Raw genomic sequence first — 27,597 nt, 5'->3', positions numbered from 1 at the left:
AATATACATAACAAACAACAAAGCATTTTGATTGAATTGTTTGTAGTTATTACAAGTATGAACTATAACAAGATGAAGGCATCAACTACTTAATTAATATATGGAAGGAATTTATACAAAACTTTATCTTCTGATGATCTAAGAGCTATACTCATTCAAACAATTATTTTTAGATAATAATCTTTGGAGATTAGATAGGAATTAGGATAGAACTTCATTTACTATCTTGATTAAGAATTCTGGTTATTGTTCATCAACTGTTTCTAAGCATTTTTTTTTTTTTTTTAGAAATTTACTGAACTTAACAATGAGAGTGAACCAGTGATTCCATCAAATGTTATGCCAAATCTTGCCCAACTTCGATTGGTTAAAGAAGCAGAGCTCCACAGAGGAGGTATTCTGGGGATTGGTGCATTTGGAACAGTTTATAAAGTAAATTGTTATTTTTTTATTGGTTTATAGGGTAATTAGATAAGTTTTGCTGCTATCCACAACATAAATCTGCTATCATAAACAGAGACTAAATTGTAAATAAATTGATAAATGTTAGTTTTTGACTGCTGTGATAAACAGAAAAAACGGAACTACTGTTGTAAACAATGTATGAAATTTAAATACACATTAAAATTGTTATAATAATACAAGTTATTAAAAATGGTGCTATGTTGACAGCATTAGTTTTTTCACAGTTTTCAGCTCTTGGTTTTTGTTTAGTTACCTGACTCTGGACAGTTAAAATGCAAATAGGAAAAATTTTTAATATTACACATAAATAAAAGGTTTTACCTGTTTATTCAGGAGAACTACTAGTAATAGTTAATCCATATCTTTATAACACAGTTTTAATATTTAATTTATGTTTATCCTTTAGTCTTTGTTGTATTTTTCTGAATTTATTCTGAGCTTAATCAATTAAAAAACTAAAGATTCATAAAAATATTGTGAAAACTGATATCCAACAAAATAGTAGGCAAGGTAGGGTAAAGTGAGCTAAATATCATTATTATTTTTTTAACATTTATTCTTTTAGTTTTACAAAACACCAGTTTTTTGTAAGTAAGTTGTTAGACATCAGTGATCTGGTAACCTTTTTCTTATTACTTTGCTCTTACAATAATACAATTTGTATAGCTGCCATTAGTTTTACAGTACAGTCTATTAAAATTTTAAGAGGTGACCTTGAATTGGGCCCAAGAAGTACCTTATATTCTGTAAATGCAAAGTTAAAAACCTGTTACAGTGATAAGTGTTTTACTTGTTGATGTCTTTAAGCACAAAATATAGAAATAGAAACATTCATTCAGTTTTGAACATCTGTGAGTTAGACTATTTTTCATTAGCAATGAGAGGGATAGTATTAAATTAATAACTGTTTTTAGTAGATTAATATTAAGAGTAAATTGTTTTTAGGGCTTTTGGATTCCTCAAGGAGAGAATGTTAAAATTCCAGTGGCTATTAAAGTGTTGAATGATGATAATTCTGAAACAGGACCTTCCAATAACAATGCCTTCTTAGAGGTAAGTATTTTTAAGTGTTTATATTGAAATTAATATTATAGCTCTTGAGTGTACTAAAAAATGGAACTACATTCATAAACTATCTTGTTATGCAGAAAATGATTTGATGTAAAATTAATTATGGAGCATTAGTGTTGCTTAAGGAATGTAATGGACTATATTAAACATAGTATGTACAAAATGTTTTATATGAAGATCAAATTTCTGTAGTTTAAACAAGATCTACAAAGTATCTGAATAAGGCTAACCCTCAAATGTTTTTATTCAGTATATTGTCACTATAAGATAATCTACTTTTTCAAAATACATAAAGCAATGTTCTCAAGGTCAGTATGCTGAGCCAACCATATATTGGAGAAGGAATGTTGATTATAATTTTGAACTTACTATGTGAAATGTTGCAAACTTACTATGTGAAATGTTGCAAACAGATGTCAATCTGATTCAGTCTCTGTCAAGTCAGAGAGTATGGTGATGTTCATGTGAAAAATAGAAATACATTTTCCATCATTCTGTTTGCATATTACATTTACATAACCTCTAGAACCTTTGAAATGCATATCTCTAGTTTTTTCAGTATCCATGTATCTGGTATTTACTTTCCTTTACCATAAACTGTCTGTAAGTCAACATTGCAGAGTAAAATGAATAAATCCATATTAAATGGCATTCTGTAAAAGGCCATGACATGTGCACTTTGACCCCAACCTGTGCACATATAGTTAATGAAATACAATAAAAATATTAACCTAGGACTTCTTCGCATTAAAGTGTTTGTTTCAAATTTCAGATGTAAGTTCATTTGTATTATTAATGTTGAAATTATTTGATCTGTTTTTCATGAAATTATGTAAATTAAGACATTGAAGATGAAACTAATTAAACTACTAAGTACCTAATGTTAATATAACATAAAATCTGTACACGTTTGTTTTGATAAACAAAACTGTTCTAGCATGTAAAGCTTGTATATTGCTTGAATAGTTTAAAGGCTGTTAAATGTTTTGTAGAAGTCTTATATCTAGCAATATTAGGCAGTATCTGGTTCAAATAAGTAGCTAATACTTTATATAATTCTGTCATTTTTTAATTTTTTTTGTTTTTCTTTAAATTAGGAAGCTAAAATCATGGCTAGTGTGGACCATCCCAATGTTTTGAAACTGCTAGCAGTTTGTGTTGCATCCCAGGTCATGCTAGTCACCCAACTCATGCCCTTGGGCTGCTTACTAAATTATGTCCAGTACAACAAGAAGAAAATTGGTTCTAAACCACTTCTCAACTGGTGTGCTCAAATAGCCAGAGTAGGCTAAAGTTTTTTAGAATTTCTATTTGAATGTATAGCATGATTAAAGATATATTTAAATACTTATTATTTTTCCCATGAATGGAGGGATGTGTTTGTCAACTCTTTAAATATATAATTTTTCTTTTTATAACTTATTGTCAAAATAAAAAAGATATTTACTTATACTTCTTAATAGTATAAATATATATACTGTGTTATTGTTGGACTTAAGATTCTTCTACAGTAGGTGTCTGTGACTTGTTAAGTTGTTAGTAATAAATGAACAGCATGCACTTCACTTGTTTTCAAAATAATATATATATATATTTGGAACAAGTTAAATGTACGTACAACAGATTCTTCACACTACATAAACACTATATATATAGTTCTCTTCTGTTCCTTTTGTGCACTCTGGCTGATTCAATTATTTTAGAACCATGCTTTGACAGAATAAATTATTTTTCTTGTCTCCTTTTCTACTGTTAGTTTTACTCTAAAATATAAAATGTTAGCCATATCACTTCTATGGTACTTAAATTCATGCCAAGCTTTTCCTTGGCCTGAAACTTTACTTTTTTCTGCTATTATCTGTCTGCTGCTTCCCACTCGTCTCATGTTATTTATATCTTTATCACCTAATCGTCTCTCTGACTTCTGTATTCTCTATGTCAATGTATTGCATGTGATGTTCAATAGTATCAACATCAATGAATTATTAACTAAACCTCATACACTCATCTGCTTTTAATTCTTATTATAACAAAAACTAAACAATAATATATTCACTCAAAAAACAAATCACTCAATAACATCTAAACCAAAGTCTTTTATATCATGACATAAACCCCTCTTCAAGATAAAATATTTACAATACTTTTTTCACTACGTACAAAGACTGTCCTTAGTTCATACACAGTCTGCTCATACAGTCTACACTAATATTCACAGTTCCTTTGTCTGTCTCTCCTAGCATAGGGTCTCCAGTAGGGCTTCTCCTTAAGAGGGTGACTCATCTTCATCTTGGCCTTGTGTTGCCTGAGGTCTGTGTTTCCTAATCTATCTGTATACTGACACAGTAGATTTTGTTTCTTTTTCTTCTTCCTATCAGTCAGTTTGATACTTATGTTGATATCCTTGTGTGTCTCATCTCTACTCAGTGCTCTTAGACTTAGTAGGTCCTTATCTTCTGTAATAAAGTCACTGTCTTCAGATTCTACTTCTATGACAGCCATACCATTTGTACATCAATAGTTGCACCTGTTAGGTCTTCTTCTCTCCCAAAATACTTCTTCAACAGATTGGCATGGTAGATCTTGATCTTCCCATTCACATTCACCTTTTAGTCCATTCTGTTGAGTACTTCCTGTACTTCAAAACATCTTTTCCATTGCAGGATGAGTTTGTTGTGGTCTGTGGCTGGCAGAACTAAGACCTTTTGTCCAACCTTGAAACATCGATTCTTGGCCTTCTTGTCATAGAAATGCATCTGACTACCTTGAGCTGCATACATACTCTGTCGAATGAGTTGACAAGTCTTCTCCAGTTGGTTTCTGAGGTCTAACACATACTGGTACCTGTTCCTTACTTCTAACTCTTCTTCTCCTGTCCATACATCTTTCAATATTTGCATCGGATTTCGTACTGTTCTTCCATACAGTAACTCGAAGGGTGGAAATCCTGTACTTGTTTGTGGGACTTCACAATAAGCAAATAATACTGCCTGTAAGTACCTGTCCCAGTCATGTGGTCTCTCTTGGAACACCTTCTTTAGTATACTCTTTAAAACTCCATTGATTCTCTTGCAAAGTCCATTACATTTAGGATTGTACAGGGTGGTAAAGAGTTGCCGAGTACTGATGAGTCTGCACATTTCCTGCATCATTTCTGAAGTAATCTTTGTCACTCAAGATTTCTCTTGGAAAGCCTACTATGCAAAATATCTTCAGCAGAGCTTCTGCTACTCTCTCTTTGTCTATCTTCGCCAGCGCTATTGCTTCTGGATATTGTGTCACATAGTCGACTACTGTCAACACATACCGGTTGTGCAGGTCAGGCACAGGTGCTAGTGGCCCGATCAAGTCCATAGCTACTCTACTGAATGGTTCTTCTATGAGAGGCATCTTCTCCAATGGCACTTTGGCTACCTTCCCTTTAGGTATTGTCCTTTGGCAGATGTCACATGACCTGCAGAATCTACTCACATCTCCAATGACTCTCGGCCAATAGAACTTACTGGTGATTCTGTCAAAATAATGTATATATATATATATATATATATATTCGAACAAGCTAAACGTATGTACAGCAAATTCTTCCCACTATAGAGATTATAGGCATATCATCTTGTCAAAAGTCCACTTAGGCCTATTCAATTACTTTAGAATTTCAGTTGACAAGCCGAACTATAAATATCTTCTCTATTACTATTGCAATAGTATTCTGTGTGTGATTCACTTACAATTGTTCCTTTTGTAAAAATACACTCTGACTGATTCAATTACTTTAGAACCATTCTTTAACGGAATAAATTATTTTTCTTATCTACTTTTCTACTGTTACTAGTATTAGTCTTACTCTAACATATTAAACATTAGGCCTATCACTTCTACGGTTCTTAACTTCACACCGAACTTTTCCTTGGCCTGAAACTTTATTTGTTTTTGCTATTATCTGTCTTTGCTGCTTCCCACTCATCTCATGTTACTTATATGTTTATCACCAAATCGTCTCTCCGACTTCTATATTCTTGATGTCAATAGTCTCAGCATCAATGAATTAGTAACAAAACCTCCTACAATCGTCTGCTTTTAACTTTTATTATAACAAAAACTAAATAAATCAATCAATAACATCTAAACTAAACAGTCTTTTATATCATGAAAGTATTATCTCTGTATCTATCTATAATTCTCAATTTAATTTAATTTTTGTCAGGAATGAAATTTTGAAGTTTAATTTTTCTTTTTTGCTTTTATACAATTTGACCAATATTTTCAAATAATATGAGTTTTATATTGCCCAATGATAAAACAAAGTGGTTTTGTTTTCTGAGAAATTATAATTTTTCTAGACTATCTTCAACACTAAATTTACAGTATAACTAGTAGAAACTTTTGAGAAAATATTTATATTTCTTTGTCATTTCTCCTATAATATAAAAATATAAGAAAAAGGAAAAAGAAGTCAAATATAAATTAAATCAATGAAAACTGGTAGGATGTTTTTGTTGGAACAACTATATGTAACTACTTTTGTCACCCTAAACCTTTTTGTAAAATAAAATCTCTGTAAACTTGTGGACCTGATATTTTATCAGCTTTTTAGACTTTAGTTAAACAAGGTCTGGATAGTATCTGGGTTTTATTTGAAAATAATACTGTTTTTAATCATTTGTAGTGTGGATATTTACCTTGGATGCATTAACATAAATAACATGATTATACACCTTTTTTTTTTTCATTCACTAATCTTGGTAATCCTATTAACAACAATACCATTTTACTGTGATTTTTGACAAAAGAATGCCTACAGCAATCATGTTGTTTTATTTTTTCTTCTACTTGTTGAAATAAGTTTGCATTTCAATTTAATAAGTATAAATACTTAAAATGTTATGATATATATATGAGAATCTAAAGTTTGATAGCATGTAATCTCTCTTTTTCTTAACAGTTGTTTACTTTGTTATCTCTGATAAATAATTCTACTTCAAAGATATTAGATTTTTTATTTATTTTGATTCATCTTTTCCCCTTTAATTAGGGCATGGCATATTTAGAGAAAAAAAGAATGGTTCATCGAGACCTTGCTTTGAGAAATGTACTTTGTAAGTCATTTATTTTTGTTTGTTTTTGAATAATTACTTTAAAGTTCAGTCATTTGTTTTTATAAGAATGCTCAAGATACATTTTCAACGTACCCTTTATCTTTATTTTCAGCATATACAAATGATATTGTTGTACTAGATGTATTACATTCAGAATTATGTCCAGTAATTAATATTGTGTACACATTAGTCTGCATTTGAATCTGATATTCATAAAAACAAATTTCCTTATACATACAAAAAAAGGTTCAATGTGAAATATTTTTAATGACATAAGTGTTAGTAATTAAAATTTTATTATTTTAATACTATAGCTATAATTACCATATTTTCTTCTAAGTAATATATTTATTAATTTTCAATGAAATGGAAGCTCATTTATTTTTATTATTAAAAGTTTACTAAAATTATTAAGTATATATTTTACACATACATATTCGAGCTTATATATTACATATTACTGTATCACATCTCTATAAATAGCTTTTCTAAGGTTGGGCCCTATATAAGCACTTTTTATGAATATTTTGAGCAAAAATTAAATTTTCTAGAAGTGCTGTAAAAACAAAATTACTGAACTTTATGAGAATTGCATAAAAATACATTGTCAATGCTGCACATAATTAAATAACTTGTAGTTGTTAAATTTTTATTTATAAGTTATGTATAAAATAGAAAGAGTATAATGAGCCTATAACAATTCATGTTGTGATCATATGCATTTTCTTCTAGTACATAATCCAGGTTGTATAAAAATCACAGACTTTGGGCTTGCCAAGCTACTGGACATCAATGAGGAGAGTTACAAAGCTGAAGGAGGAAAGGTAAGATTCAGAAACTTTGTGATTCTCATTCCAGTATGTCCTTTAAAGATTTTAAAATGTATTTAATAAATATGACTGAAATGTCATTTTCACAAACTTCATTAAGCTAAATTCATTTACGAACCTCGTTTTTATTTTGAGGAATACTGTTGAGAATGGCCAATTATGGCATAGTGGTTAGCATGCCAGACTGTAAACCTGAGGATCCATTTCTTTTACTGTAAAATTGCACTCCACACTTTGGGATCATGGATGCTTTATAAAAGTGATGTAATAATTCCATTATTTAATTAGAGTAGCCCTAGAGTGGTAGTGTGTGCTGTTGATTAGCTGCTTTCTCTCTAGTATATCAATTCATAATTAGGGACAATATCCAGCACAGATATCCCTTGTTTATCTTTGCCTAAATATCTGAAACAAACCATACTGTTTTAAATAGATGTTTACAAGTAATATTGTTTGAAAAATGTTATTTAAAAAGCTGTAATTGTTTTTAGCAGTAGTATTTTGTAGAGGCATGGAAAGAATGTTCAGTTTAATTTAAGAAAAGTTAAGATGATAGAATTCATCGTAATTGATATAATCATAATGGAATTTTCATGTGATATTTGTTCATAGGTAACAGTGGAAGAACTAAGTACAGTAAAACTTGTGTGGTTACTTACATAAAAAGAAGGCTTAAGGTGGAAATATCACATTGAAATATAAAGGTTTCATTAATCTGTGAACTTTCCAGCTCTTTAAAAAGCTCTTCATTAGGTGGAATTACAACACTAACTGAAAATAATTTTAAACAATAGAAATAAGTCATGTGGGAAAACAATTCTATTGATTCTCTCTGTATTAAGCTTTATGAAACAATTGAGCCAGCTGATAGGATGACAAAAAACTACAAATAAAATTTGAAAGACTATTTGAGGAAGAAACTTTTCAACAAATATATATATATATATAATCTGCTTCCAATGATGATAGAGCATCTAAGGTTATTAATTTTTTAATCAAGATTCTGACCAGTGATCAGATTTCTCTATTAAAACACAGCCTTAACTTTGACAATACTCCTAATACTCTCCCAACATTTTACTTTATAACAGGCATTCAAGAAGTTGATTAAAAGACAATAAATCTGCTAAAATAGCAGTAAAAATCAAACAAACCCATGATAAAACTAAAGAATAGAAACCTAAATCTAGTCTATCTAAAGCTGAGAAGTGGGCTCTATACCAGTTAAAACCAGCCCCAGATATTGTTATATTATCATCTGACAAAGGAAGTGCTATTGCAGTTATGGATAAGGAACATTATGGTAGCAAAATGTTTTTCTGTTAAATGAATCTTTCTATAAACAGGTTACCAAGGGCTGTACAACAAGCCTTGAGAAAAAATTGAATACTCTACTGACAATTTCAAGCAAAAGGAGGAAATTGACCAAATATCATATAACAAACTAAAATTGCAGATTTATGATGTACTCAAAACTAAGGCAAATGTTCCACTCGGATCCATAGTCAGGTCAGGTTTATCAACAGCTCTACCTATAATGTTGCAAAACATCTTCTCATGCTCCTGAAACTTTTAACAAGTGATATTAACACCAAAGGTTGAATAAATTCCAAGGACATACATGCTAGTTTTAATGTGATTTCATTATTCACAAATTACTCTTTGTCAGTAAATACACAACAATTTCAGATTAATAATATGCTACCACATCACACAAAAATGTCAGTCCTGTTAATAATAGAAATATTAGAAACCTGTTTTCAGTATTGTTTTCCATATGGACAACAATATGATGGATGGTACACCAATGGGTTTTTATGCAAGAATTAGAGAAAAGTGCTTTGCATACTGCATTATACAGACATTCATATTGGTGGTGGTACACTGATGATACTTTTGTAATATGGGTCCGTGAGCATAAGGGAGCTTTAAATATATCTGAGCCATCTTAACGAACAGTGCTCTCCCATTCACTTTACAGTAGAAATCAAAAACAAAGGGAAACTACCCTTTCTTGACACCCTAGTCATCAAAACTGATCAAAATCTTCTCACCAAAACCCACAGAAAACTAATGCACAGCAACTAGTATCTCAGTTTTACCTCATATCATCCACCATCAGTGAAACATCGTATTATAAGCATCTTAAAAGAAAGGCCATTTGATCCCAAGTTCCTCAACACTAATCTCAAAAATGTACACCATGTATTCCATAAATAGCTATTTCTCTGATATTATACAAAAACAAACCATCACCTAGTGGAGCAGACAACAAAACCAGTACTCAAAAACTTAAAACTGTAAATCTACTCACAACTATTTTACAATATATACATCAAAGTTTTCTTCAAAACTCCACCACTTTTGTGACATACACAAAACCCAGACTGTCTTCAATAAAAAAAGGACAGAACAATTAAACAGATTTTAAAAAGTAAAAAAATCCTGTACCTATCTGTTAGCAGAAACATGTCATTCATGGAGTTAAATGTAATATAGCAAAGGATATGTCAGAGATTAAATGTTTGATTTCATGCACACTGGCAACTATCAGTCTCCTTCAACACCCAACCAGTGTTAGGATTCATGGAATGCACAATACTATGTACCAAAGACATTGATTGGGAAGTGCCACAGTTCTTTATCAGGAATTTAAGGATACAAAGAAGCCAAAAAAAAGAAACCCTTCAAATGAAAGTAAGAAAATGGAATGGGATGAGTGATAAACAGCTCCATATGGTACCTCTTAATCCTACTGGGAAACAGTCCTACTGTCATCTAATTTTGAATAGTAAAATTTAATGGACTATGAATAAATACTGTACAAGATACTATGTTACTTCCTTGATATCTGTGTATTATTTTCTTTATTACCTTTCATACAGCAATATTATATGTTTTAATTGTATGTGTATGAATTATGTTCATTACCAATATCTGTATGTTTAACAGAGTTGTAAGTTTACTTATCATGGGTAGATAGACTTAATCAATAATTAGATCTATACAATATTTTTAATGTATGCCTTAACAACAAAATGTGTGTTTGGTCTCATTTTCTCACATGATTGATTTCTAATTTTTAAACATTTTTTCAGTTAGTGTTATAATTCTACCTGATGAAAAGCTCTTTTGAGATCTGGAAAGCTTGTGGGTTAATAAAACCTTTATATTGCAATGTGGCACTTCAGCCTTTAAGTTGTCTTTGTATGTTAATACACACCATGTTTTAATGACATTAAAGCAATATTTGTGCAATTACACATTATAACTTCAAGCTACATCCTTTTTTTTTGTCAATAGTATTTGTTTGGTAGTAAAGTTGATGTTGGAAAACAACTTACTCTTATTATTTATGTTGCAGCTTTTTTAAACATGCAGTGTTTGCAAATGAAAGAAGGACATAATGTAATTCATTAAATAGTAACATGTTGTTGAAGTTGTATACAGTAATAGTATTCCATCAAGGATGAGCAGTGATATAGAAATGAGTAATAAACATAAATTTAATTGAACAAATGCTTCTTAACAACTATTCATTAGAGAGATGAGTTAATAATTTTAGCATTTTGGTGTTCAAACAGGCCCACAATAAGTATAAAATGTACTGGAGATGATTAAGGGGAAAAGATTCACCTGAATTGACTCAACTAATATGTTTTTTTATTTTATAACCTTAGCTGATGATTTATTTACATGGCTCAATCTAGCAAACTAGTTGTTTTATTGTGATATTGTTTCAAATTTGTCAGGCATTAAGAATTTGACTATTATTTTTTTCTTTTTAAAATTTTCAAGATTATCTGAACAAGTAGTGTAGTTGAAACTGTTTACAGACATTTGTATTTTTTCATTTTCAGATGCCATTGAAATGGCTAGCTTTGGAATGTATACAACATCGTATCTTCACCCACAAAAGTGATGTTTGGGCATTTGGTAAGTTTAATTTTTCCCATAATAATTCTTTAATTATAGAACTGTTATTAATATTTAATTATCACTATCTTTTATCAAGCCACATTAGTTTGAAATGTTGCTAAATGCAGGTCATTAAGTGAAAATATGTCATTAAAATAACATTTATTAAATATGTTCATTTATGACTAATTTAAAACAAATTAATGAATTGAAATCAAATATTTTATACTAAGAATATCTGTAAACAGTTAGTTAACCCTAGATTTATTAATCTATTGACCCTTAGCAGATTTTTAAAGATATTTTTCATAGTTATTTATGCTGATAGATCCATGATGTTGTTGGTTATAGGATTTGAAATTACATATGAATCACACATATAAATTTAAACAAAAAATACCAACAATATTGCAATTAATCCCATTCACTACTGTATTAAACATAGAAAATGAGTGATTTCTGGTAAGCTCTTTACACTAAGTGTTGTGACAGGTAAAAATATAAAAGTACTCAATATGTGAACCCATTGTGAACAGTATTTAATTAAACTGGTAATTGAGGGTTTAGTTTATAAACTTAGAAAATGTGTAAAGTACAGCATGTTATTTGGAATTTTATTACATCAAAATCCAGAATTTAAAAAAGTTTCAATAAATCGGTAAACATTTCTAAGGAATTTCATTTTAAAATACGGACATCGTGCATTTAATGCCCCTGATACAAATATAGTGGTTATTAAACTTGATGTACAAGTGTATGAAAATGTAACTAGAGTGGCTTACAATTTTAGGCAGTTACTTTTTTGGGGTGCCTCTAATCGTATACTATGGAACCTGAGGGTATTGCATTTATGAACATTGTCTTGGAAATGTTATGTTTATATGTGAATTTTCATAGAGTTATAATCAAATCATTCATACAGAGTTACACTCTTAGTTGATTCCCTCTTTTAAAGTATTTAAACAAGTTTATGTAGTATTGTGGTTGATAAAATATACAAGTGTTATGATGTTCATGCAAAATGTATTATGTGACTCACTGTCATATACCTTGTTCTTGTGAGTCAAATAATGTATAGGCACTTTAATATTGTCTTAATGTGTTGAAACAGTTTTAAGGACTATAAAACCAGCTGACAGATAAACTAATATATACTTTTCACAACTTGCATATCTAATCACCTTGTTCATTGTCATCACCATGGCCTGTGACTACACAGGTTTAAGCCCTGACCCTCTTGTTGCAATCAATTTGAAGTGTGGTGATTTGCAGGTGAAAATAGTGCCTTAAATTTTCCATATCTTAAATTGCTACACTATAGGACCTTTCAATGCAAATTTCTTCAATTTCATGATTATAAAAGCATGCAAAACATGAAATTTTAGAATTCCAAAGAAAGGAATACATGTAGTATTGTTGAATCACGTTGCTAAAGCAAGGGAAGTCATGATTTCAGCAGAGTCAGTAAAAAAGTCATTCTGTGATATGTTTTCTACTAGCTTTTAATATTAGAATTTAAAAAAATGTTTGTTTATTTAGTTTCTGTGGTTTTAACATGAACACATGGTCCGGAAAAACAATGAAGTTGTCTTGTTTTAATTGCTTTGTTTCTTTGTTCTCTATAGCAGATAATATTCACTCTGCCTTAGAGGTTTTTGTTGTCTACCATGCTTAATTGTTAGATGGGTCTGTCATTATACAAAAGACTGTTTGGTTTAAATATTAGTGATTAATTTATATTTGTGAATGAATATTTTTATTATTTTTAAGTTTTGTTATAATAAGAGTTAAAAGAAGACGATTGTAGAAGGTTTTGTAAATAACTAATTGGTGTCAAGAATATAGAAAGTGGCCAGACGACCATGTAATAAAGATATAAATAGCATGAAACGAACGGGAAGTAGTAGACAGACAGAAGCAGACAGATAATAGAAAAAGAGAAGTTGGTGTGAAGTTAACTGCCGTAGAAGTGATAGGCCTAACATTTGATATGTTAGAGTGAAACTAATGGTATAAAAAAAAGATAAAAAAAAAATGATTTATTCTGTCAAAGTGTGGTTCTAAAGTAATTGCATCAGCCTGGCTACACTTTGACAAAAGGAACAGAAGATCTTCAGAAGAAAGAAGACCAAACAAATTATGGTAACTTGTGTCACAACTGTAAGTGAATCATACACAGAATACTAGTACGATAGTAATATAGAGAAGATAGTTCGGCTTGTCAACTGAAATTCTAAAGCAATTGAATAGGCCTAAGAGGACTTTTGACATGAAAAAGAGAATTATATATAAATAGTGTTTATGATATGCCTGTAATCTCTATAGTGTGAAGACTTGGTTGTACATGCATTTAACTTATTTCGAAAAAAAAATATATATATATTATTTGAAAACAAGTAACGTGTGTGCTGTTTATTCATCGTTGAATTTATCGCTAACAAGTCACAGACACCTACTGTAGAAGAATCCTAACCCCAACAACAACATAGCATATATTTATACTATTAAGAAATATAAGTAAAGGCCATTTATTTCGACAAAAAGAAGAACTTGTATATTATTTTTAAAATCTGACAGGGTCAATGATTACAATTTAATTTGGTGGTCGAGTAGATGATGTATTTATATTACAGCAGATGAATGTTGTGAGAAAACAATGATTACTTAGTGATGCCCTTAAAAGAGAGAATATGAAGTTTCTTTTAAAATTGAAATAACTATTCATTCTCAGTTCTACTCGTTTTCTGATCATTACTAGCTTGCCAGAGTCCTCTTGAGAGATGGAAAACTGATTCATGTCTCAATGTATTTTTAAGACCAAATGTCTTATTGTTTGCACAAGTACACATGGTGGGTTTTTGTTTACTTATAATAAAGATTATGTTTGTTTTATTCAAAACTTGTCCAATCTTATTATTTTACACACTAAGAAATTCAGTCAAGTTTTCAAATATAAATTAGTAGATTACTCCACAAATTCTCTGGATCGTTTTTCTTCCTATCTACTTGTGGTATTTCAGGTAAAACTGATTTCCACACAATTAGAAAGGAAGGAGAAATTTTGGTGCCATGACAGGAAAACTCATTGCAAAGTTTCTATTTTGATAATGTTTGTACTAACCCTTACTTGATCTGTTGTGTTTATTGAGTTTAACACTTTTGCAGAAGAAATAGCTTATTCTAGAAGTTTTTACATGACCAAGAGGAATAGTTTATTAGCAGAGAAAGATGGTTGTACTGGAGAGATGTTGAATCTAGGAGAGTGGGAGAAGTTCATTCCTGGATGTAAGACTTTCACTGATGAATGAAGGTCTTTAACTTTGGTCAGCCTGCAACTAAATACTTGGGGATTTGCTCATATTTGGAGCATCCAAACCATTGGAACATACTATACCCCTGAGAATTTATACTGGTGGAAAGGAAGCATGAATTACTGAAGGTTGTCCAAATGAAATGATGCTTGGCAAATCTAAGACCACTTGAGAAGGTTTATACAGAACTCCTAGGGAACCATGACCACAGCTCTGATACAAACCAGTGGAGAAAGGCAGGACAAGTCATTAAAAGATTCATTAAGACCTCAATAGCATCTTGTGATAGCTGGAGTCATGCAAGGCTGTATGACAAGCCACTCCAAGTAGTTCATCATCCTGTCACCTTGGGCCAAGCACATTGGCAGAATCTTCTCATCATGGTATTAGTTGAGATCCCACAACAGAGAGGCTTTGGCCAGCTGCACAATTCTCTGTGAGCAAGGCTAAACAAATCATGCCCCAATATTCAAGGAGATGATGAAAGAGGACCTTGACCAATTCCTAAAGAATTTCAGTCAAATTTCTACCTGGAATGGAACATGGGAACAGGCTGTAAAATACCTGATCCTGAGCTTAGATGGTCTGTTCCTCAATGATGTTGAACATCTGGATGAGGAGCACCAGGAGAGCTGGGAGAGAGTTGTGTATGAGCTGCATTGTCAACTTCATCCAGTAGAATATCGAGCTAAGTTCAAGGTTAGGCAACAAGGAACTGACAGCTTATGAAAATGACCTGCATCAACTACATAAGAAGGTCTATCTTGTAATAGCATGCATCTGCAAATTAGGAGGATATAGTAGTCAATACATTCATTGAAGGAATACCCAATGAGCTCATGTGACAACACCTGGGTATTAGGAACATCATCTCCCTAACCAAAGTAATTTCCATGATGACACAGCTTGAATTGTTAATTTGTGGCTAGTTGTTAGAGAGGAAAAAGACTGCCTACTCTACAGATGGACCTACTTACTCAGGCACTTTTACTATGTTGAGTTGTTTGGACCATGGATTAACCAGCACTGTGGTGCAGCTGCACAGGTTTCTAGTGAGTGGGCAGGGCTATCTAGGCCTACCAATGGTATACATGCAGGAGCAAATGTCAGTTCTTCCACATTATTCAGTAGGAAAATAATGAAGTGTTTTTTTTGCTTGTGGATTGGTGGGGCACTGGTAAAGGAATTGCCTTTACTTTGCTGAGCAGCAGAGATGGCAGAGTTATCAGTTTCAGCTGAAAGCTCATCAGATGCCAGCTAACCTACAACATCAGCACTTTGCCAAGCAGCAAAGTTGGTACCAGCCACTGAATCAGAATGTTTAGGATAACCAGCAATGCATGGTGGACACTGTGGCAAATGTTCTGAAAAACTGACAGTCCAAGTCAGGCTTGATCACCAGTTTGAAGGAACACAATGAATTACTTGTACCAAAGTGTTTAGTGGTAAGCCCATCCCTCTCAGGGCTGTGTGGAGATTGGTATATGCCAATGAGTGTACAAGGAGAAGAGTTTGAGTTCCTGGCAGACACAGGAATGGCAAGAACTCTAGTGTAACTTATTATGTTTCAAGCCCTCTGAGTAAGACCATCACTATGGCCAGTGGATGCCAACTTTGTTCTGGTGATAGAAGAAATGTGGATCTTCAGCTCAATCTAGAAGATGTCACCCACAGAAGGAAAGTAGTCAGATCTTCAGCTCAGTCTAGAAGATGTCACCCACAGAAGGAAAGTAATCATATCTTCAGCTCAGTCTAGAAGATGTCACCCACAGAAGGAAAGTAGTCAGATCTTCATCTCAGTCTAGAAGATGTCACTCACAGAAGGAAAGTAGTCATTTCCAATTTTGACATACTAAGGATGGATGTGCTGCAAAGATTGTCCATCAATTTTAACTAGTGCAACAGGTGAGCTAATGTTTCATGGAAAAGTCGTACAGTGCTGACCAGATTTAGCCCAGGAATAGTGAATTGCATGAATGTGTGTAGTGGAAGGAATAATAGTACCTCCAAATACACAAGTTGTGTTCCAGGATTTAATCTGTGCTGTGTAACAAGATTTGAGAAGACATGCATGAAACAGACAGTTTCCTGTCCAGAAAGCAGGCAGGATTATTTTGGACAGTCATCTGTCCAATAAAGGACAAAGTCTCAGTATTACTTTGTAACTGTGGGTGAATGGGTGCACAGCTGAATGCTGGTATGGTCATAGGTACAGTGAGTAAAGTAAAAGTAATTAATGCTAGGGTTGCATCTGTTGCACTTCAGTTAAAAAATATATATATGTGGCTGAGACATATGAGGTTGTTGGTTGAGGATTGTGTTAACAATCTAGACCCATCAAATTGGAAGCAACTCGGTGACTTGGGAGATTATAGCATTGTATTTGTAGAACCACATAGCCAGTTGAGTCGACCAATGTGACTAGGCACCACATAAACACAGGTGATGCACATCTGACAGAGCTACTGCTGTGCTAGCTTTGCCAAAGCACTAAGGTTACAAACACTGAAATACAGCTGGTGCTGAAAAACATAGTCTTATAACTGTTGGAAAGTGCTTGGTCTTCTCCAGTAGTAATAGAAATTAGCAAGATTCAGCAAGTTTCTGTGTTGATTTTAGACAGATGTACATAGTAACTCATGTTTACACCTTCCTTTACTCTGAACAGATGAATATCTGGATACATTAAAAGTTCCAGTTTTGAAACTAGTGATCCCTAGAGCTCTTTGTCAAGAAATTTTCTGGACTTTGTACAACACAAAGACTGTATGGCACTAAGATGTAAACTGCACTGATGTTAACGTTTAATAGGAGTTCTTGTTACAAGCGAGTCGAGATGTTCAACACTAGTAGCTTATGTGCTAGCTGAGAACAGGATAGCATGATTCATAGTACTATAAGAAATACACATAGATTAGGGAGCTAACTTCAACAGTCAACACTGCTCCCTGAGTTTTCCAAAGTGTTATGGGTAGTGAAGATTCATATTTCATGTTTTCACCCCCAGTCTGATGGGTTATCAGAACAAGTAATACAAACTACCAAGCAGATGCTTGCAAAGTTTATTAGTCCTGAAAGAACTGTCTGGGACAAACACTTGGCGTATGTGATGATAGCATATAAAGGTGGAGGTGGAAAAACTACCAGCTCCAACCAGATGGCAACATCAGCTTTCCAATCGATATGGGTGAGAGTAACTGGCAATCAAAGCTAGGATGGGTGTATAATCAAAAGATTGCTGACCAAAAGGGTGTCATGACCCTTATTTCTAGAGCACCTGATTGATGACATAGGCACCATATTTGTGTTATATCACTCACGTGATAGCTGAGACAATCATTGGTTCAAGTAGTCAGTGATTGAAAGGAAGTGACCTTACTTGCTGTCCAAGCTATTGGGTAGTAATGACTATATTTTGCAACTATTACTCAGCCATCATCACCTAGGATGGTCAGGTAGACAAAAAATTTCTAATTGAAAAGTGTTGCAACTCTTGTTTTCCAAGCTAACAAGTAAAGTATCAGACACATATGTGAAATAAAGTAACAATTTTTTTAACAATCTAAGCATTCCAGCAGTCTGAAGATTTACCATAGTTACATATGCATATACATATTATAAATTCATATACGTTTTTGTAGTGAGAGAATGCTGATGTGGTCTCTTTTCTGTATCACCCAAATTGTTGAAATGATAAATACGTGTATTCATATAACAGGAATATGCAATCTGTTCATTTCCGTTTCTACTTTTCAGACAGTTAAGTGAGATGTACTGATTGTTTCAAAAAATTGCACATTATTCTAATACCTTGAAACTTCAGAAAATTTTATATCTGCCCAACTGTTCTAAACATCATTATGATTTCTACAAAGCATTATTAAAATTGATAGAATTTTAGGTTTTCATAAATTTCTTATTCTTCCAGGAGTGACTGTTTGGGAGCTTCTTAGTTATGGAGAAAAACCATATGAACATCTAAAAGCTCGTGATGTACCAGACCTTCTTGAGAAAGGAGAGCGGCTACCACAACCAGCTATTTGTACAATTGATGTATATATGATAATGATAAAATGTGAGTTTTTGTCTCATGTTGTAATTCTTATTGAACAAAAAATATTAATGATTATGTTTGAAATTTAGAATCCTTTCCTCTCCTAAAAAATGCTTTATTAATTATGTTTAATCATATGTGTTTTCTAATTCTGCTTGATCATGAATCATAGTGTTGCATATCTGCTTGTTTGATAATTTCTGGTATGAATTCTTTCTGAGGAACTTCAGCGATACAATTCCCTTCTTGATTAAACCAGTTTATTCTTTCTTGATACAAACTTTTAGTACACAGTAATTCCACAGTCAGTACGTTTCTCTTCACCTTCAACTTAACAACTTTTATAACACACTATAACTCACAGCAATTCACAATCTCGATAACTTCGCTCTCTATGAGTACAAAACACACACTAGCTCGAAACAGAATCTTAAATTACCTGAAACGTGACTACTGTTCGTTTTATCATACATTCATTCATCATTTTCTGGCTTTTCTCGCCAGGCTTATATACTAACAAAGAGTCTTTGACAAAATTTGAGGAGTTCCCTGATAATTCGATAAACTCAGTCACGCATGCGTGAGCAGCATCACGTGACTTCCACTTTCGTAACAATAGTTATAAAGCCTAATAGTTAGACCTGGAGTTTTGACCCATGCAGTATTTGAAAACTGTCTCTTTATAATATAAGTTATTGCATCAAAGTCTGCATGAATGTTGGAGAAAATAAAAAGAACTGACATCAAGGAAATGCTCAAATGTTTTCTATAAAACCAACTAGTACACAAGAACAGTTACATGTTTTGTTTTGTTTTACATGCATAGTTATTATTTTTCCTACTGAACAGTGATACAGTGATCTTGATAACTTCAGAATATTCTTGTGAAATTTCACTTTAAAATAATGACATGAGTAAAGATCCCAAAAATAATGAAATAATGGTTCTCTGAACACCAGTATTACAGTAAAATAAAGGAGTAAAGATCCCTCTGTTGTTAAAATAGCACAATTAAAAAGAAGGAGATCACTAAAATAAATAAGAAGAACCTTTCTTTTACCAGGAAAGTATAAGAAATAAAACTGAGTCTCCCTTGTACAAGGAAAGTACCAAACTAATATAGCATGCTGATAAATAAAAACAGAGTACTTTAGTTCTGGTAGAACATTGAAATAGAGGTGTTGAGTCCCCCCTGCACCAAGAAAGCACTAATGTTTTGTTTTTATATAAGGAAAATAGTAGAAAAGCAAAGTATTGGCTGGTGAAACAATGTGTACTGGCCTTTCAAAATAAGGATAATAACAATACACAAGATCAATTTCTTTATCTTGCTTGTTTTAATTTGGATAGTAAATCTAGCACCTGTAGCCATGTTAAATTATAGAAAACAGTTTGAAAAGCTGGTGTTGACTGCATAAACATGCAGATATGTTAGAAAACTAAAACACTTGTTACAGATTTGGCAAATCTGCAGCTATAATTAATTATACTTGTCATAAGACAAGGTTGTTGTTTCACTTGCATGAATCTACTTGATATACAATCTTTAGAACCAAAAAAAAAAAAGAACTATACTAGCATACTGAAATGTTGTCTTTCTGTAACTAATATAATTACACAATTCTGAAGGTTTTGTGATAAAAATGCTGCTGAATACACTTCTTATTTTCAGCTAAGGGTGTGTTATAAGAGTGACAATAAATCCCATTATTGAGTTTTGTTGTAGCAGCTGATGCTGACTGGCAGCCTTCCCTTTGTTCAGCATCAGCAATTCAAAATTAGGAATGGTGGCTATATCTCAATTCTAGAGGTCTCTGACTTGGCTGTTTACTCCATGTGTCACATAAAGTGCTGTTCAGATTTTGAAAAACAACTATGAAAATTGTACTGTAATAAATGTAAAGGTGGAATACCGTTTTTATAAAATACATGCTTTATATTTTCCTCTCTCTCTCTCTTTTTTCAGGATGGATCTTTGATTTGTTTATATATCCTGTGTGTTCATATTTTATTGTAGCTTGCTTTGATTTGTTTTCCAATCCTTTACTTTCAGTTAATTTTTTTTATTTCTTTTATCATCCATTAAGGTTATATGCTGGTTTTCATGGGTTTATATTTTATAACTATTTTGGTTGGTTGTATGCTAGATTACTTTGGTTTGCTTTTTGATTTCCTACTTGGATGATATTATTATATTTTTTATTTTCCTTTCTGTTGAGGTTAGATTCGATGTGTCATCTAGGCTATTTATTTAGCTTAAATGTTATCTTGTTTAGTTAGCTACTTTTATCTATTCAGGTTGGATCCTAGATGCAGAATCTCGACCCTCTTTTAAAGAGCTAACTGATGAATTTTCCAAAATGGCTCGTGATCCAGGACGCTACCTGGTGGTACCAGGGGATAAGTTGATGCGGCTCCCCACTTACACTAGACAAGATGAAAAAGATCTTATTCACACTTTGAGTATGATCAAAGAAGGTCCTGAAGTGATCATGGATGCTGAAGAGTACCTGCAACCAAAAACCAATTTGTCCAGTGTTTCAGACTGGTCACCTCCTTTAACACCCATTGAAGTAAGATGGATACTTTTATTGACTTACAATAAAAACATTTATTTATGAAAGGTTTATTTACACAAAAAACCTTTTCTAAGAAAGTCACATTTTAATTTTTCAACTCTAACATCTGATGTTTTTTATGTCTCAGTACAATGTTTTCTTGACAACTGAACCTACTAGCATTATTTTACTTTTTTATCATCCACAGAAGTTCATGTTTGACTGTGGATTTGAAAGCCGTTCTTGCTCACCAAATACAATTTCTCAATTTGACTTCAGTGAGCAATTGCCATCTTCATCTTATAGATATTGTGCTCAACATGGCACAAGGTGTGGATGTTATTCAATGGATCCTCTTCAAGAAGGTAGAAGGATAATTATTTGTATTTCTTTAATCACATTTTTATGTTAGCAATTGCTAGTGTAGCTACATTTAGAGTATACTAGAACTGTTTTGTAGATTCTATAAATTAAATATGTTTTCATCTTAGATAAGCATGTGTGTTTATCTTGGCAATTCTGAAAACAAAATGTTTTCAAGCTAAACTTAAGTGATATCACATAAAGTTGACAATAAAAATTTCATCAATTTGATAAACTCCTGATTAGAATTATTTTTAACATCTTTACTGCACAAGTAATAATTTTTTCTTTTGTGATTAGTGAAAGAATTTGGATTTTTGCCATTTAGTACATAGGCATTGGAAGCAAAATATTTGAGAGGGGCCAAAGTTGTGTGGTGGTATTCCTTAATCGTTTGTTAATTATTATTCTGTTTATATTATCTGTACTTTTCCTCTAACGTTTAGTTGAAGTGCTCTTTAGTTTGTTTATACATGTTGCCAACTCATTATGTAACATTATTGAAAGTGTAAAACAAAGTGACTAACATGGGATAGTGCTGAGGTCTTTTTCATTGTAGCTATAATAATACATAAATCAGTCTGTCACTGTACGTAAATACTTTGATCAAATATTTTGTTAATAGACAATAATCATTCCTTGTAGAATTATAATCTTGTCATCTGATAGAAAATAAAAGTTTAGAAACAAAAGATAACTTAGATTGCACAAGCCAGATACTTAAGAACATAGTTTTTAGATTATATGTTACTTTAAACTTGGTCAGAACGTATAAATGTTTTAAATTCTAATTAATCAGAGAGTTTGAAAGTGATGTATTATTAGGTAGATTTTGTGATATTTTACAGAGTTGGGTATTTTTATTTCTGGTTAATTTTTCTAGTTTCAATGGTATATTGTGGAGTTAGAAGTTCAGTTACATCATTTGTAAAAGTTTGGACCTAGAATTTTTAAATTGTGCATTTAATTTATTCAACATGTAAGAGTTCTAATAAATGCTGTTTTATTTTTTCAGTATCTGTGTATTAACGTTATTGTTAGTGTAGAATAAAAAATCATTACAAAGAAATGAATAGAGCTTGTCAGAAATGGTCTGTCAGAAAACTTTGAGGGGGTTGGGGAGAAACTACCCTAAAAATACTTTATAATTAGAGTAGCAGTTGAGCTTATTTTGATTCTGTGGAAGCTAAAATATGATTTAAATCAGAAGAAAAGGCAAGTGAAATTAATAAGAGGTTTAATGACCCACATGATCTTCTATTTTTTACATTAATCTCTTTATCTTACGTTTTTTGACTCTATCTCCAGCAACCAGATTCATTTATAATGTTTTATTTGTTTATGTTGAATCATTAATTTGGACCTAAAACTCAATTCAATTTGGGAAAATTGTAAACCCATCAAAATTTATTGAGGGGAAGACAAAGTAGGTGCTGTACCCTGTGTTTGAGATGGGGTGGGTGGCTCCCTCTGTTCTAATACTTGTATAGTCCATTTAGCAAAGAAATTTATGATTGTATTTAATGCCTCATTTGTCTTTTTTGAATCTAATACTAGATACAAAAGTATTTTTAAAGTAGTTTCACGTAATTAATTTTTCAATCTGTGTGCTAAGAATAATGGTCAACTAAAATGTAACTCTTAATACATCATTTTTTATTTATTTCAATGTGAAAATTACTAATTACTTTCATCAAACTGACACTGTAAAACATAAGTCACTGCATAGCTACCATATACATATATACATATATATATAATATAGTTATGAAGAAAGATTTAGTGAGTTTAAACTATGTGGATATATATATTCACCAATTATGATTCGTTGGTGTAATTATGTTTCTTTAGAAACACACTGTGATGAAGCTGATGAAGTAAACCATAAGAGCACAACATTACCTAGGGATTTCAGAAAGCAAAAACCAGACTATCTGAGACTTTCAGTTGATGAAGAAGATTATCTTCTACCTTCTCCTCTTGCAACTAATCAGCTAGCAAACTACATGGATTTAATTGAGGATAGTAAGTTAATGGATCCATTTCTATGGAAAAAAAGTAGTAACTTGCCTTTAAACTTTGTATATTACAAAACAGATATTTTAATTTATATATAAAGTTTGTTGTAATCTTAGAATGTTTAATCCAAAAGTTCTTAAATTCTATTACTAACCATTCTTAATGTATGTTATTATAAAAATATATTTATGCAGTTCTAATGAGTCTTAATATTCTCATTTATTTAATAAGTCATTTTCATTTTTACATTAGTTATTAAAGTTCAAAACATCCAGTAATAATTTATATGTCTAATATTAATATCTTGTAATAATTTTTGTAAAAAATTATAATTATAATTCTATAATAGTTCTGTATCAATCTAAACTATTTTTTTAGCCATAATGTTACAATGTGCTTCATAAATACACCAGTTAAATGATCTAGAACAAATACTTGCCAATGCTACAAGACAGACACACACACACACCGTTTTTTTTTCATCAAAGAAAGTTTCATGAAATTGAATAATTGCCCATATAATGGGTGATTGTTTACTGTGAATTTTATATTTTGTGCAATGAAATATTGAACATTTTCATTTAAAAGAAGAAACTTATTTATAAATTGCATTCAATTAACATTTACTGATGAAAAGTATGAATACAAGAAAATAGGTGCTAATTACTTACTATACAATATTCGTAACTTTGTGCAAGACTGTGTTTATCAAATAAATGATTAGCCATTAATTATAATTCAGCAGATACTTAGAAATGGCAAAATGGTGAACTCTGAGGTTAAATCATGGCCTTTTATCTTGCATGTCTCTCCTCTTCTGAAAAAATGGAGATAAGAACTTCCAGCTAACATGTCATTCACCTTCTATCAATAAATAAAACTGATCAATAACCTTTGATTGTAGAAAATCTGCCAAATTATTTGGTTAAGCAGTAAAATAAAGATTCTGAAATTCTACCAGAAAATTCAGATTATTAGTGAAGCCCTTTCACCATGTTGTCATATTGACACACACTGATAGTGAGAGGGAAGAAGGTGAAGAGAATGAAAGTCTAAGTGAAATTTATTTTACTCTTTTGGCTAAACAGAACTATGTTTAAAAATGACAGCAATTAGATTAAAGATGTCCATTCAGAAAGGTCTAAAGTGCATAGAAAAGTAGTGGGATGCTAAATGTAAAGTAAGAAATGCCATCCTGCCCCCTTTTCAGCACTGTAATTAGTAAATTTGAACATTTTTTTAAAGTAAAATCTATATTGCTTTAAATTATTTTTACCACAAATTATGTAATGTTTAAATGTTTATCTGTATACATATTTTTGTTATTTAAACCCTAAACAAGCAACAACAACACATTGATTTACTGTTTATTTTCTAACTTCAGATCAGAAACCTCCCAGTTATTCTTCATGTGTAACAAGCTCTGGTCAAAAGATCCAACAGAATGGGCTTGATAACCTTGAGTACTTACTGATGAATAGTAGCCATGACAACTGTGAGACAGATCCACCCTCAGAAAACAATATTTCTGGAAATGGAAGCACTAATGAGCAAGAGTTTAATACTGCTGTGTTTGAATGGAAACAGGAGATTTTACCATTAAACCAAAGAAGCAATGAGTCAACATTGTAAAATTTGTTATAAGTGGCTCACAAGTGGTTTATTTATAAAAGAACTCTCTTTCCGGATTATACAAACGTACTGTCTTAAAAGAAGACTTTTCAGAACTTTTTGTAAAAGTGTATTTTTTTAGCAAATGTCTTGAAACGTTTTTATTTTGTATATTCTTTCTGTTTTTGTATTATATTTAGTTTTTATAATGTGCATCTGGTCTAAGGAAACAAGCAGTTCAGCTTATATATATATATATATATATTTTTAAAAATCATAATTTTTTTCCTTACCATCAACCAAGCTATCCCTTATTGGTTAGCCATAAATTATTATACATAATACTTGCGGTATTTAACTTTTAGTGCAATGATTCCCAAACTTTTCTTGAATGTCATTCCCAGTTCAGACATCCCAAATCTGTGCAGCTTTCTTTGCTACATATGAATTTTCTTTGTTACCAAACTCATAACCCCAACTTGGGCTATGACACCAGGTTTGGGAACCATTACCTTGGTGGTTTCAGTCACTTGCAGTGCAGGGCAGACTTCCTTTATTCTTTAGGTAAAACTATGCTCCAATTTTGACCTAAATTATAAGCTATTGGTGAATGAGTATATTCATTGTATTAAGATTTTTATATATAAAACATATTTTGTAATAACATGTTCATTAGCTGTAATAACTATATTTTGTATGCATTTTAAAAATAGGTGATTATAGAGTGATACATCAAATGAGAATTAGGAAACTAAGCAAAGCAATGACAGGTTTATAGTTTAGTAAAGAGGGATTTGAATTTAATTCTTTAGTTGTGCATCTTGTATCTTAAATTATATTTATGTGAATGAAAATGATCTCTACTTACAAGGCATTTTTTAAAGCAGAAATAACTGGTGGGCAAGGCCAGTGAAAGGGCTATTTCTATATTCATTCAGTATTATCCCTGCCCTAAATATGGGGTCAGGATACCCTGGCCTCTTAGGATAATAGGATTGCTCTGCTATATTATAATTGATTAAGAAAAGCCATACTATGATAAAACCTGTTTCTTTACAAAAATATTTTGTCTCAACAGTGCTATTTTAAAGGCCACACTGGTGAGTCAAATGGCTCAATAGGATGTATGTATTGTATCTGAAAACTATGTTGCAGCACTCCTTTACAACTTCCTGCTTTTCAAACTAGACTAAATATCAGACTCTACTGGAAAATGACTGCCATCAGGGTTTAGTTTCAGAGCTGGAAACTCATTCAGTTAGAAAGCTGAATGCATTTTCTGAGTGTACAAATAGAATGAATCGTATGAGCTTAAAACTTTGATATAATATTTAGATCTGCACAGTCAGGTTGCAGATCTTATGCCTCTCTGATTAGCTGCTTTAAACAAACACAGGAGATGTGTATTCTAACCTTCTGTTGGAGACTTTTGAAATACCTTAAAGTTATTTAACTATATAAACTTTGAAAATCAGTTTGGAACTAAACTGCTTAAATTTAGTGTTATAATTGAAAATAATGTTTGTTGTTATGCACAAAGCTGCACAATGGGCTATCTGTGCTCTGCCCATTACAGGAATCAAAACCTGGTTTATTGCATTATAAGCCTACAGACTTCAGGCTGTGCCACTGGGGAGTTTGAAGATAATTAGTCCAAATTATATGATATAAAGTGTATTTTTAGGCAAAACATTTATTTAAAATGTGATATAATTAAGAATCTATATAATTGTAAAATTTTTCTGTATGTGCCTTAACATTAAACTGGTATGTACAAACAAATATTCTATAGTTCAGTCAGTTTCTATGATTTTGTTGGTAAATTGAAGAGGTATTCAATGTGCAGTTTTGTTTGTTCTTTTTTGTATTTTTAACAGTTTGATTAGATTTGGACAAAATCTTTTAATATCTAACATACATACATATAGATCACAATAATTAATAATATGTGCCAAGTCTTTAATATTTGTTACTGTTTCCATCTGTCACACATGCTTATGACTTCTTTCCTGCTCATTTCTTATTGAACAATGCTGTAAATATTTTCTCAGCTGTCTATATCTAGATAGTAGGATGTTCAGGCATGTTAGTAAATCAGGGAAGTATGATTTTGTGTGTGTGTACATGGGCACACATGTGAAAGTTGATGTATAATCTTCTATAGTTGATGTCTAACCTATTTTTTTTTCAAAAAAATAGTCATAACTTATACATGAGTGTTACACTCACAAGTTTTAATTTTCAGTGTTAATGATTTGGAAAGTGTATAGGTATAATAAATCAATAAAACAGTTTAATTGG

The 27,597-nt window shown here is 31.7% G+C and overlaps 1 protein-coding gene across 1 annotated transcript; it reads left to right on the top strand.

Moving 5' to 3' along the window:
• Positions 1 to 292: 292 nt before the first annotated feature.
• On the top strand, positions 293 to 27,597 carry LOC106469302 (epidermal growth factor receptor-like). Its single transcript, XM_013929789.2, has 11 exons — positions 293 to 432; positions 1,411 to 1,518; positions 2,634 to 2,819; positions 6,569 to 6,632; positions 7,365 to 7,456; positions 11,323 to 11,398; positions 18,620 to 18,766; positions 21,044 to 21,318; positions 21,512 to 21,668; positions 23,518 to 23,691; positions 25,070 to 27,597. Exons 1-11 carry the CDS (start codon positions 340 to 342, stop codon positions 25,315 to 25,317), a joined length of 1,620 nt encoding a protein of 539 aa, XP_013785243.2. The 5' UTR covers positions 293 to 339; the 3' UTR covers positions 25,318 to 27,597.

This window comes from Limulus polyphemus, unplaced genomic scaffold, assembly GCF_000517525.1.
Source record: "Limulus polyphemus unplaced genomic scaffold, Limulus_polyphemus-2.1.2 Scaffold3411, whole genome shotgun sequence".
In the NCBI taxonomy this organism is placed as follows: Eukaryota; Metazoa; Arthropoda; class Merostomata; order Xiphosura; family Limulidae; genus Limulus; species Limulus polyphemus.
This window is presented reverse-complemented; position numbering and strand designations above follow the sequence as displayed.

Bases quoted from the DNA above. Each gene is read 5' to 3' on its own strand.
- LOC106469302 (XM_013929789.2), top strand. From the start codon at position 340: ATGCCAAATCTTGCCCAACTTCGATTGGTTAAAGAAGCAGAGCTCCAC. The intron at 7,457-11,322 runs GTAAGATTCAGA...TTTCATTTTCAG, and splicing joins ACAAAGCTGAAGGAGGAAAG to ATGCCATTGAAATGGCTAGC. The intron at 21,319-21,511 runs GTAAGATGGATA...TATCATCCACAG, and splicing joins CTCCTTTAACACCCATTGAA to AAGTTCATGTTTGACTGTGG.